At 36.4% G+C, this 13876-nt stretch overlaps 1 protein-coding gene across 1 annotated transcript in view; it reads right to left on the bottom strand.

Annotated features, from left to right (window-relative positions):
* The window catches only part of CWC27 (CWC27 spliceosome associated cyclophilin), a 101528-nt gene that overhangs the window by 14581 nt on the left and 73071 nt on the right, over window positions 1-13876 (bottom strand). Inside the window, exons 12-13 of the mRNA XM_033086253.1 lie at window positions 5674-5783; window positions 3015-3118 (exon numbers count right to left, since the gene is read on the bottom strand). Of these exons, the coding sequence (XP_032942144.1) occupies window positions 3015-3118; window positions 5674-5783 (214 nt within the window). The remainder of the gene's footprint in view (window positions 1-3014; window positions 3119-5673; window positions 5784-13876) is intronic.

Raw genomic sequence — 13876 nt, 5'->3', positions numbered from 1 at the left:
AAGTCCTAAACAAAATGAGTAGCAGCAATGTTCTGAATAAGTGTAGGCTGGGCAGCATCAAGAAGACAAACTAATCCAGCTGGGTCTTCTGTTGTAACATATTTGGTTTTCATAATATTGGTCTCTAAGCAAATTACACCTCACTGCCGCTGTCACTCATGTCACCTACATTTTTGGGAAAAGTCTTCTTGGTTAAGATTTTAAGCCAAGAATGTAACCGAGTTCTGCCAGATAATTCCTACCTACCTCTGCAGCACTCTATACAACCTTTAGGAAAGAGAAAAACCTAGTAATGCATCTGAGTCCTTCTTATTTGGATTGTAAGCAAATAAAGAACAACCAGTGATGAAACAGTACTGAAGGCATCTAACAAATAAGATGAAAGCACAAGCACTAGTTCTCAACATGAAGCCACAAGGAAAATAATGCCTGGAAGAACTCAGATCAAGAATGTCTTTCTAAGGTACCCAGATGCTGTAAAATTGTGTCCACTTACTTAATGTCAGATATTTTTATTCTTTGACCCCTTCTTTGAGCAGTTATCATGTTTACTATGATGTTTTGGAATTCTGTAAGGGAAATTGATTTTAGTTGCTGCAGACAAAAGATAATCATTATCACAGAGCAGTAGAGGTTGCAATAAAATATCTCAGCAAACATTCAGATATCCCACATTAAAACTCAGTCTTATGCATTTCTCTTCAGCACTCCTCACCAACATTTCCTCAGATTCTTAGACAGCAAAATCTGGTAATAATTATCAAACACCATACACACGGTTTACAATGGAGTCATATTTCTTCATTTTTTATTGCATAAAAAGTAGAATGCTGCTGAAAAGTGCCCAAACGTCTGCTATGCGCCATGCCAACACAGCAGCTCAGCCAAATATGCAGAGAGGAGTTTGCCAAACAAAAGAAAACCTAACAAATTGGTAATGGTTTCTATCTTGACAGAGAATGAAAATTATACCTCAATGTGTGGCCACTCATGGACACATAAAAATGTCTTAGAGGCAATCATTTTACCTCAGATAACACACTCTGACAGTAGAGCAAAGCATATTGGCAGGCTTTCCCTTCCCATAAAAACAGTAATCATGACCTACAAAATGGTCTGGAGGAGTCATGTCATTTGTGTGTATCATATATGCATATGTCACACATTAACTGTATTCCATAAAAATAAAATAAAGTAAAATTACTCTCTTTTGTGAAGCAGATTTAAATTAAGAAAGAATTTTTAAATGTAAAGTCACTATAGTTATCTCAAGTATTCCTATACAACAAAGGTACTGAAAATGTAAAAACATAATCCAAAATATGCAATTTAACTTTATAAGTGCTTCACACAATAATTAATACCTTTCAGAAGATTTCATTGCTTTGTTAATGTTGTTTATAGCCAATTTGTGTAACATACATTTTATAATTTACTTGTAAATTATTTGAAAACAGATTGTCTCATCTGTCTGTAAAGTTAAAATGAACAGTTACTGAGCTGCAAAATTAATATTATATTAATTCTTAGTGCATTATATAGCTTCATATTATTCTAAGTATTTTTTAGTGCAATTCTGAGTGTAATATTGTTTTCTGAACAAAAATACAACTTCATATTATGAAATTACAGCACTTCATTCAGTAGGAATTACAGTGGAGAGCACTACTGACAACCAGATATCAGTAGTTACTCAGAAAGAAATAGGAAAGATATGTTTGAACTCTATAAAAGCATTTAAAAGACAGTCTTATTACTGTTACAAGAAAATATTTGACATGAAGATCAAGTTCAAGAAAAGTTAATAAAAAGGCAAGATAAGGAAATCTTATGCTGGACATGGGAGTTTTAGACCAGGTATTTGGAAGTATTTCTTTACCGCAAGGGTGGTCGAACACTGGACCAGGTTTCCTAGAGAGGCGATCAATGCCCCAAGCCTGTCAGTGTTCAAGAGGCATTTGGACAGTGCCCTTAACAACATGCTATAGCTTTTGGACAGTCCTGAAGCTGTCAGGCAGTTGGACTGGATGATTGTTTTAGGTCCCTTCCAATTGAAACAGTTGCTTTATAATTCTTGGACGACTTAGAAGCATTTTGGTAGCAGAGAAAGGTCAAAGTACCAGTGCATATATCCAGCGAATATATCTAAGGATCTCAAAAGAAATATTGTATGTTATCTCTCATCCTCAAAGAGCCTGAGGTAGGAAAAGACATAATGAAGGAAGAAAACACTGTCTGAAGGACCAACAAAATAATTTTAAGTCATCGGAGATACAGAAATACTGGTTGTTTTAATGCATTTGCCAAGAACATTGTTAAGTTTCTATTGTACTGGTAATTTTTCTGTAGCTCTGATGGTTTATGCATACAACTGTGAAAAAAACTGTAGGCAAAGACAGCCTATTTTGTTAAGTCAGCTGTAGTGTTTGCTTTATAAACGGAGATGACATATGCTTACAAAACGTTTTTTGCTAGGATTTTGTTTTTCCAGACATTTTATGCATTTTAGCATTATGCATACTTTTATGAGCATTTAACAGCATGCAGCCTAGAGTATCAAGATCACACTTCAAATCATACTGATTTTTATCCCTTTGATTATCCAAGGTGGGTAGTTTGCATGAAAGATGAATATGAGACAACAGGGTACACACTGATTCCTTGACTGGGAGGCACTGAGGCAGTAACTTCTACAGTGCTTTATCAACTTCAGTAATATCCCCTGCCTTGGGGTCACCCTACACTTCAGATGAGTCAGTCTTTCTCCATCTCATCTATCATTTAAAAATACTTACAACCCCCAACACACAGTTTTAGAAGTACTTAAAACTACAGAACACTAAATGTCATCTTCTCTCATGCCTTATTTTTCAGAGTGCTAAACCTTTTAGCTGAAACAGCTGCCTTCACATTTGGTGTTTTCTGCTACTCAAATATATGCTTACCAGTGAGACTATGTTAGCACAGCAGGATTTCTATTGGTAAACACAGAAATACGAACAAAACAAACTCACCATCCTTCGTCATTATCTACGTCAGGTTCGGAAAGCTCATTTTCAGGAGTTTCTTCAATCGCCTGGGTTAACTTTGTTTTAAATCGGTCCAACAATGCCAGTGTCTGAAATGAAACACATTGCCTTAGAGAGGTTGTATATCTCCACACACCAACAGGCATATACAACATTTTTTGAAACTATTATTTTGACAAAAAGTACAATGAGAGTGATCTTTCATATGAATTTGGAAGAAACACTTTAGAGAGGCAAGTGAGGGAGTGAGAGGTGATGGTGGGCATGAGAGCGGGACTACATGGAGAGCATCCATGGAGTAAGTGGACAGGCAATGCTGAGGCAACAAGAGCAAGCAAGGAGGGACCTGTCAGGTGAGAAAAAGCACTTTTCTCACATCTGGTGGAATAAAAATGCGTATTTAAGGAACAAATATCTGTTGCTACCTATAGAATAAAACAGCTGATTAAAAGCCGCTGTTGACAATGAATTTTACTTTTGAGACTTGCTAGCTGTCTTTTAAAGCAATCCACTATTTAAACTGCAAACCATTCAAGCCTTGAAGATTCTCCTTGACACCTGAAGATCATACCATAGTTCTTGTTTCTTATCATCCTATCTGAAAATTGGAATTTGATTATACAAAAGTCATATGCCTGAGCCTTGTGATGGTAGAAGGGGGCTCTTCAAAAAAAGGAAAATGAATAATTTGTGCAACCCACAGCTTTTTTTTTGCTGATATTTGAGACATTCCTGAAAATGAAAGCATGAGGGAGTAAGTGCCTAACTGAATTTATGTGGCAGGCTACATTTGATTTGTAGGTGATAGGTTGGCAACCTATGCTGTAAAACACCTCTGTATGGCTGTGTAGTTTTGTTTGGTCAAGTTTTTCAAATTTAAAAGAATAAAAACTAAACAAGAATAGAAAACAGAAATAGGAAATACCAGAAGTGTTCACTGGAATTAAATTTCCTTCTGGGAGCAATCCTAACTTGAGGAGTTTCCTGGCTTTTGAATTCTTTAAAAAATATATTTCAGCACTGCCAAGGGCAGATTTTGGAGGACTTTTTTTGCATTTACTTTCTTTATTTTCTGTCTAATCTTCTGTTTAAGTTGAGAGTGAGGAAAGTTTTGAGGATATTTGGGCCTCCAAATCATTCTAGTTCTATAGCTTTTCATACTATTGCAAACAAACACTTCCAACACCTGAGACAACAAATCATTGCCTAGGTCATCACAAGGAAACAAACCGACCCTTTTAATATAAAACTGTGAAAAAAAGCCACATTCCTTGTGTCTTGTCTAATTTTCTCTGGTGAGAGCATTCCTGTGACTAGACCTGATGACAGAAATAATTTTGAAATATCTTAGTAGGCATTTCTGCAGTGAGTCACTAGATGCTATATTGTGCTTTGAATAACTTTATAATTTGACCTTTGTAGACTAGGAGGGCTAGGACTTCCATTATCTAGTATTTTAGGGAAACATACCTTTTCTCACTCCTCCTTAACTATTGCACTGAGAATGGAAAATGGTATTGTGCTGTAGGAACAGCACAAGGGGTGTGAGACTGGAAGAGGATCTCCACAAGTGAAATGGATTACAAAGAACTTGATTAATTATTGTTGAATAGTTGCCAGCAGGGTTACATAAATAAAAATTAAGATCTACAAGAATATATATCCCTATCATCTCATCTTGTTTTCCAGTGATGTCCAGGACAGGGCTGATATAAATTCATTAGACATGGTTTTAAGTCCCTTGATCCACACTGCCAACAGAGCTTTAGTACTCTTTGATTCAAAGATAATGGGATTTTGAATGTACAAAGTTTCCATAAACTTCTTCGTTTAGGACTAAATCAGCTTGTTGCACATATAAATGTTTGCCAAATGCTGCTTTGAAGTTACTAAGCCTCAAGTTTCCAATCTCTTCTAGATTCAACATGTGAACAGGAACATCTTTGTAGCTGAAATGACATGCACTTACAAACCAATGTGTTTGATGTACAGTACAGATTTTAGCTGATGGTATTTCCATTTCATAGGCAGTTTCATATATATAACCATTTCAGAGTTTCCTATTTTAGAAAAAGTAAATACTTTTGTAAAGCAAATCTTACTTTGCTCACATTTGCCTACTAAAGTCTACACACATCCTAACTAATTCTGAATAATAATTTTCATTGTATTTAAAACAGCTTCTCTTTTTACAGTACTTATAAGCTATTTCTTACATTTCACTACAACAAGAATATTGATACATTTAGTATTTTTAAACTGTAAGGTAAAGTGTAAAAACCCCAGCTAGACAAATGCCAAATATGTAAACGTCTGTCCCAGTGTTATCGTACGGAGAGGAAAGCAAAAGGTGAAGAAATGCAAACCCTCACAAATGTAAGGACACCTCTTCATGACCAGCATTTCCTTTCAGGTTTTAGTAACTAAACTGGGAGCCTTTTCAAACACACATTGAAAATTCATTTACCTGTCTACCTAGGTAATTAAAGTACTTATTTTTATGAATAATAACTTTTTTTTTTAATGGAAAATGAAACAACAGATTTTAAAACTTTGCTTTTATACAAATGAACAGATAAACATATTAAAAAATGAACGTAATTAATTTTCTGGATTTTTGTTGCCCAGGCTATCAAACTATTACCTGATCTTCACGGGAAACTCCTTTCTTTGGTTGCTGCTTTCGCTTGTCTTCATATTTTCTCTTCTCCTGAAGGTATTCTTCAACAACACTGTTTGGAGCAGGTTCCTCCTCTATTGAATAAGGAAACATATTTGGTTAAACAAATTTAGTTTGGTTTCATGATTTAGTGTCTTTTTGGAGATAAAATACCAAGCAAAACACTCCCATAAAACATTTCAGTTGTACTGCTTTCTCAGCAGTAGAATGATTTGCTACTTGCTGAAATGAAAAACACAACGCTGTACTGGGCAGAGAATGAGTCAAAAGATTTTTGTTTCAATTATATTTTACTATGGAGCCAGGGAAAGCAGGATAACAGAAATAAAACCTCTGATGAAAACTGTTGAAATTCCTTTTACCAGATGACCTTAATTTCTGAAGATCTTTCTCGTAGCAGTTGAAATGTTATGAGTATTAATACTCTTTGACTATTTGTTCAAAAGTAGACAAAAACAATTTATAGAAAAATTCATAGTTTTCCTCTTTTGTAGGCTGAAGTAGCCACAAATCAAGTCTTTGATTTTGCAATAGGGCAAAAACCCAGTAACATTCAAATTTTAAACATAGTCCATGTTGTCAATCAGGAAAAAAGTCTTTTTTATATAACAAAGTGATATATGGATGAGTCAAGAGCTCCTCTTCTTCATGTTTTTTTAACAGCATCTTCACTGTAGAGCATTCACAATCCCATTAAATTATTAATGAATAAATAATCTATTAATAATTCAATAGGACAAAAACTGAACCGGAAATTTGATCAACACCATACTTTCACATTATTTTCTTCTTCTTGAATAGCATTACAACACTGATTTAGTAATCGTTGAATTTATGTACACATACTTAAGGAATTGTTACTCCTGGTAACAAACAGAAAAATAAACCCCCTGGATGTCCACTGCAAACGACCAACAGAAAACATTTTTGGTGAAAACCATTTCAAGAAATTTCAGGACATATTACTTAATGAACTGTAAATCTAAACAAATTTGTTGCTATCAGGTTTTTTAGATGAATGCTGACAGCTATACTGAAAAAGTTTCTGATTCCAAACTAAATTTGCCTCATAACTCAAGTGTTCCATGAAGTTTATAAACATAGCACTTTGTAATAAAATAAATCTGTAATGCTATATCTACATATAAAATATTTGTTTACCTATTTCTACAAATGAAAGATCTAATTTCCTTTCTATCTTAATTTCTATATTGCATTTAAACCCTTTCTACATTTTATTTAAAGGTTACCAGGGAAAATAATCAAACATACTTAATACCATTCAGAGCTGGATTTTTTTGCTGTTTTTCATTTGAGAAACAGAGTATGACAGGTACCAGCAAGATAAAAATAGAAAAACCCATCTTCCAGAAGGACCAAAATAGATAAATGCATACACATACATATAGGGATGAATAAACAGTTGCATGAATGAAATCAAAACCACCATAAAAGCTCATGCAGCATAAAATCAACGAACTGAAGAGAAAAGAAGTTCATGAAAAAGCTACCACACATAATGACAAAGCCCAGTATTGCCCCCCTCATGTCAATATCTTCTACTAATTAAAAATCCCATTCTTAATTCAAGATCAACCCTTTGTCAAAATAATGCATTCGTTTTTGCAAAAATGCATGCATCCAAAGTGTTGACTATCTGGAAACAACATAACATCTTCTTTTACTAACATTTAGCCCTTAGAGAAATAATCTGAAGTACAAAATCATCTGCTTCCTTATAAAAAACAACCTTTCCAAATGTCACCAAAAGGTGACATTTTACCTAAATGAGTGTTTTGAAGGGAATTGCATTTACCCTATGATCAATATAACTGCCCACCTTGACAAGCAAAAGAACTGAGAAGAGTGTCCTTCAACATATATGAATGAAAATGTCAGTCACAATATGGCCACAAACATTTAAACCTGGAATTCACCCTTTGATATACATACACTGAATTTAAAGATGTGTTCCTTAGTCATATATGCGTTTTGACTAAAATTTACAGTAATTTCACGATTACAAGCCGCACCGATTATAAATTGCACTTCCGGGGTGGCGGCAACGTTTCGTTTTTCCTCCATAAATAAGCCACACTGTATTGTAAGCCGCACTTTCATTTGCAGTAAGGATCCGCATGCAACTTTCACAAAGTTGCCATTTAGTAACAGAATTGCGGGATCGCGGGGTTTACTGGCTTGGCTCGGGGCCGTGCAGGCTCGGATGGGTCCCGCTTTTCCCCTGCAGGGGCTGGGCGAGCTCAGATTGGTCCCGCCTCCCCTCTCTGCCGGGGACAGGCGAGCTCGGATGGGCCCTGCTATTCCCCTGCAGGGGCCGTGCGAGCTCAGATGGGCCCCACTTTTCCTCTGCAGGGGCTGTGCGAGCTCAGATTGGTCCCGCCTCCCCTCTCTGCCGGGGCCATGTAGGCTCGGATGGGCCCCGCTTTTCCCCCGCAGGGGCCGGGCGAGCTCACATGGGTCCTGCTTTTCCCCTGCTGGGGCCGTGCGGGCATGGATTGGCTCAGGGCCGTGTTGGCTCGTACTTCCGGGTTAGTAAATTTCTGTAGCTCATCAACATATTAGCTGCACCTGATAATAAGCCGCTCTCTGGGTTCAGACCAAAATTTTAGTCAAAATGGTGTGGTTTGTAATCATGAAATTACTGTAGTTTAATGTAGTACAGCTCAATTACAGTTCTCATACAAAAAGGGTAAAATTCCCCTAAAGTTGTGTATTTATGTATTTTTATCACCCTCCTATGTGTGCCACTTACTGTTAATACCAATAATTTGAATTTCAGTCAAAGCCTTCTTTTGAGATTACTGTTTCTTGAGTGTTTGCCTGTCAGAGGTTTTCGAATCCTCAACTTCATGCTCTCTGCCTCCTAGGAAAGCCTTTTCATAACTCAGAAAAAAAGATAATTAGATCCACTTGAACAAACTTCAGAGTGAGTCAACCACAAGAGCTGTGCCCTTGTATGTATCTTATTTTTGCACCGTTCATGAAAATGACTTCAAAACATGCTTGTATTTCTTCATGAAGTCTTACAGCCTATCACACAACATTTAAAGCAAGCAAGGATTTTCAAGACCCCCTAAGTCAGTGGGTTATTAACATTTTAGAATTTGAAAACTCCAATGATTACGAAACCACAGAGTACTTTTTAATATAAATTATATATTCAGTTTTTGATAAGCAGGAATTATTTAATAAAGTTACTTTGTGTCTGACTGGTAACTAGCAAGCAAGGAAAAAAGTTCAGAAGAGAGAGACTTGGCGGGAGGAAACTTTTTAAAATGTAAAAATAGATTGCTGCCTACTACTTCATATCTCCCAGTCTGCAATCCAGATTCCCTGCAAATCTTTTGCAGTTGAATTGAAAATAAGAGGAACAACAGCACTGTATGATGGACTTGACCTTTATATTAAGCTTGACTAATTTAGGCCCAGCTTGTTGATTCAGAAAAAGGAAAAGGATTGTCACTTTGGTGTTAATCTCCTTAATCTAAGAGGATTCATTCAGGCAAAACCTAATGAAAAATGACATGGATACACAGAAGTGAAATAACAATTACAGTAATTTCACGATTATAAGCCACACCATTTTGACTAAAATTTTGGTCCGAACCCAAAGTGCGGTTTATAATCAGGTGCAGCTTATATACGGACAAAGAACAAAAAGTTGTTGTTTTAGTTTGGAGGACAGGTGTCCACTGAGAAAGGCAGGAGCTTCCCTTTGAAATGGAGAATGTAAACCCCCTCCCTCCAAATTATTATAATTTTGAAATCAAGGGGCTTTCAGGCAAAGATATGGGAATTAGGAATAACAGTTATTTTCTAGGGAAATTAAAATAGAAATACAGTACTACAAAGAAACAAACTCTAAACCCTGACAAAGTCAGAGTACAACCTGACACCCCGTCAGGCAGGGTGTTGGTAGCAGTCCCATTAAATGGTGGCTGCATCCTCCTGCAGTGACAGATGTGGTTCAGTTGGAGCAGTGCTCCTGCAGAAGGCGTAGTTTCCCTCAGAAGTCCAGTGGTGATGTGGAGAAATCCAGTTTTCCTCTGGAGTCCAGTGGAGAAAGGGGCTACCTTAGTGTCCCAAAACCTCTGTTTTATCTTGGTAAGAAATGTTGGGCTCTTTGCCCTGGCTGGAGCAAGTTCTAGTGGGATGCAGTAATTTTATCAGTCATACAGTGGGACTCAATGGCCATTAGCAGAAAATGACTTGCTGGAGGAAGGATGGGTTGTGAAAAGATGAAGAACAATGCCCTGCCTGGTTTCAACGGATGGCTGATTAGCAGAATATCTGCCGTTGAGATAAGGATCACTGCCCCCACCCTCAACAGATGGTGATACAATAGATACCTTTTATCACACTCTGTATTGTAACGTGAGGCTTATAATCAGGTGTGGCTTATATATGGACAAAGAACGAAAAGCTGCTGGCACCCAGAAATGCAGCTTATACTCAGTGCGGCTTATAATCATGAAATTACTGTACATTCAACTTCCGTATCACAAGATGCAGACGATAATTTAAGCTACAGGAATCTTGAAGACTTGTTCCCGAGGAGGATCTCACCACAAAGTGTAAATAGCATGAAGCAAAGGACTTCTTCTTTAGTTTGAACAAACTGTTGTGCATATTCTGTCAGTAAGGAAAGTGAGGGGGGAAAAACCAAACCAAACCAAACCAAACCAAACCAAACCAAACCAAACAACAAAACAAAACAAAACAGATAACCTTCCTCATTGAAAATGCATTTCATCCTACTTTTAAAAGAATTTATAAGTACATTACTATTTATATAAGCTAGCTTGAGTTAGTACCAAGAAATCTTCATCTTACTGTGGTAAAATAATTTAAGTACAGTAATTTCATGATTACAAGCCGCACCTGATTATAAGCTGCACCTCTGGGTGTCGGTAACCTTTAGGTCTTTGTCCATAAATAAGCCGCACCTGGTTATAAGCCGCACTGTCACTTGTAGTGAGGACTCGTGCAACAAAGTTGCCAATTAATAACAGAATCACAGGATCGTGGGGTTTACTGGCTCAGCTCGGCGCTGTAGCTTGGCAGGGCTGCTCAGGGCTGGCTGGGCGGTGCTGCCACCGCCGCCAGGCTTGCTCACCCCATTCCTGCACTGCTCCGCGGCGGCAGGCGGGGATGGAGCCCGCCTGCACCTGCGGCAGCAGCGGCAGGTGGGGACAGAGCTCCCCGCCTCCCGCCCCATGCTGCCGACACGGAGCCCGCCTCCACCCGCCGTGCAACAGAGTAACCAATTTGTAACAATCGCGCAATCCCGGGTTTTACTGGCAGGTGCTCGGCTTGGCACCCTGGCTGGCATTTCCAGGTTTGGAAATTTCTGAACTTTTTTCATATATTGGCCACTCCTGAATGTAAGCTGCATTTCCGGGCTGGGATCAAAATTTCAGTCAAAATGGTGCGGCTTATAATCGTGAAATTACTGTAATTTATTTTCTTTCAGATTCTTCTATCCTGAAATTATGGCCAATACATGCCAACATGATGGTGTAATCTAACCTAAAACTTTGGGTTTGGAACATGGTTTACTATGATAGTCTGAAACTAAAGAAGAAATTCTGATGTCTTTAAACCAGAAAGGAGACATTGATTTAAAAAAAATATATAAGACCTTATTTTGATCACCCTTAAATAAGGAACAGTTCAAATTATGTTCAATTTTTAACTACAAAACTGAGAAGTATAACAAAGGTAAAACGTGATTCAAGGCCATTTAACTGAAATGAGTGGATGTTTTAGGGACAGATCAATTCCTAATACAAAGTGAAGCCGAAAAGAAAGCTTGATAATTTTAAACTTAATTCCTAAAGCATCTGGTACATTTACAACGTAACAAACACTGAACAAAAATGTATCAGAAGAGCTGTTTTCAGAATTTATCTGCAGTTTTATCTTCCACTTAATGAAACCAAGAAATAGGAATTATAATTCAGCTGCCTGTGGTAGATCAGAACAGCATATCACTGGTTATACTCACATTGATATTACTCTTAAAGATTGGGCTCAATTTCTGGCACTGCAGGTAGATACATACAAAATCCACCAATAGTGGCACAGATAAGGTACAATTTCACACAAATGCAGGTCTCATAGTATGCATACAATTTTCCACAGTACAAAGTTTCTTTAACAAACCTTGTCATTATTGCAGTTCTTCTAATTAGAATCTGTATAAAATTCTACAGATTTAGTTTCTTGTTAAGAAAAAGGGATAATGAAGTCGTGCATAAAAAACTTGTTGGAAAAAGAAGGGAATTTGGTTTGGCGAAAGTACTAGCAGAAATACATATGAAGGGTAGAAACAATACATATTGTGACAGAGAAAAACACATTCTGATTATGAAGATTTCATGTCACCATAAAAAAGCGAGAGCATATAGCATTGAAAAATGCTAAATGAAAGATGATTTTTCTTTGATGAGATACAGCCAGTATGAAGATTTTTACACACATTTAAGTATTTTACATTACAAAATATTCTTGATATGCAAAAGTAGTCCCATTAACTATTGTAATGCGACTTCAATATGTAATCATGAGTTTATGCAGAACTGAGGTAGGATAACAAGAAGAATGTAAAAAGATGCATATATAAAAAGGCATCCCAGTTTATTTAGCAAGGTTGTGTATGTTTGAAATGTGGTGGGTCCATAAATTTTCTTCAGTATCCAAAATGTATTCTTTAGCAACTCAGATGACACATTTCATATGATAAAAGGCCTACTAGATAGAAATTCCAAGAAATTAATGGCATAGCTAGACTAAAGGGGAAAAAGCCTCAAAAACTTCCTGTTAGAAGAGAAAGGAATTACAATTGAATGTTTTGGTGAATTAAAATAAGAGGCCTAAAACACATTCCTTTATTAGTTCAGTATATTCTACTTTTAGCTCATCAATATTCAGTTTATATTATACTCTTTTGGAATTGTAAAGGTATGCAGCACTCATTTTAAAAATCTTACTGAGACTGAAATCTTAAAAAGAGAAGTTGTTTTTGCTCCAAAACAAATAAAATCCTCACAAATTACAAAAGAAATTCTAATATGCCTTAATATTTCAGGAATTAAAACAGAAATCCTATCTGAAGTTACAAATACAGAACTTAAGAGACACATTAGATAATTAATAACCAAGACAAATACTTAACTTCTTCCAGAATTAGGAAAAAAATTATTACAGTTTTAAATATTATGTATCTGGAACTTAAAATATAGCTAAGTATAAATTAGTGTAAAAATTAATACAGCAGAAAAAAAATGAAATAATTTTATGCTTGAGAGAATTAGTAACATCCTCTCCTGTACATTTTTGTTTAGGACTAGTTCTACTTATGGTTTTCACTGCATCTTCAAGAACTGTTCAATTAATGTTGCTATAGCTCTGGGCAAAGAGCCACTGTTTGCCAAGAAGTTAAGGTAAGAGTCAGGAAATATTTAGCAACTGTGAAAAATTGAATAGGTTTGCTTACAGAATGAGCTTCCAGGGTTAGACTGATTACTAGATTTTCAGTTTGCTACAGTGAAAAAAGCAACAGTTCCAGAATAAACTTACTAGTTCATTTATCCAACTCAAATAATAAAATCTTACAAGAAATTCCTAGAGCTTCAAAACACTTACTTGAAAGACCAGAACACATTTGCAAAACAGTGTGAACTGCAAGTTTCTAGCAAATGCTTTCTGAACTTTGGTAGTTTTTAGGCACATGGTCCTAGTCTACAATACAGCTAATTTTCAAATGTTGATGGATTTTGAGTACATGCTTAAGATTACTACTAAAATCAAAGTTGGTTTGCAGCGAAGTTTTGTTCCCTTTTCTTCTGCAGACAGAGAGACAAAAGGAAAATGTATTCACTTCAGTAGGAAGGGGACTGCACAGAGATGCCAGATGTTAGGAGATTAAATGTAAAAAAAATGTAAACAGTGAGAGAAAACAAAGGTGTGCAAAGATAACACATTCCAGGTGGATACTTTGATACCATGTAGCTCTACTGTATACACTAAAAAAAATCTTCATACTTAATGCATTTATACTGCAAAGTTCCCAAACAATCAAAATTTGGATTTGGTTATTTTCAGAATGTTCTGAAGGGCACAAAACCCTATTAAAGTCCCAGAC

This window comes from Catharus ustulatus, chromosome Z (assembly GCF_009819885.2).
Source record: "Catharus ustulatus isolate bCatUst1 chromosome Z, bCatUst1.pri.v2, whole genome shotgun sequence".
Lineage (NCBI taxonomy): Eukaryota > Metazoa > Chordata > Aves > Passeriformes > Turdidae > Catharus > Catharus ustulatus.
The sequence above is the reverse complement of the archived record's forward strand: the minus strand, read 5'-3'. Positions and strand labels throughout refer to the sequence as shown.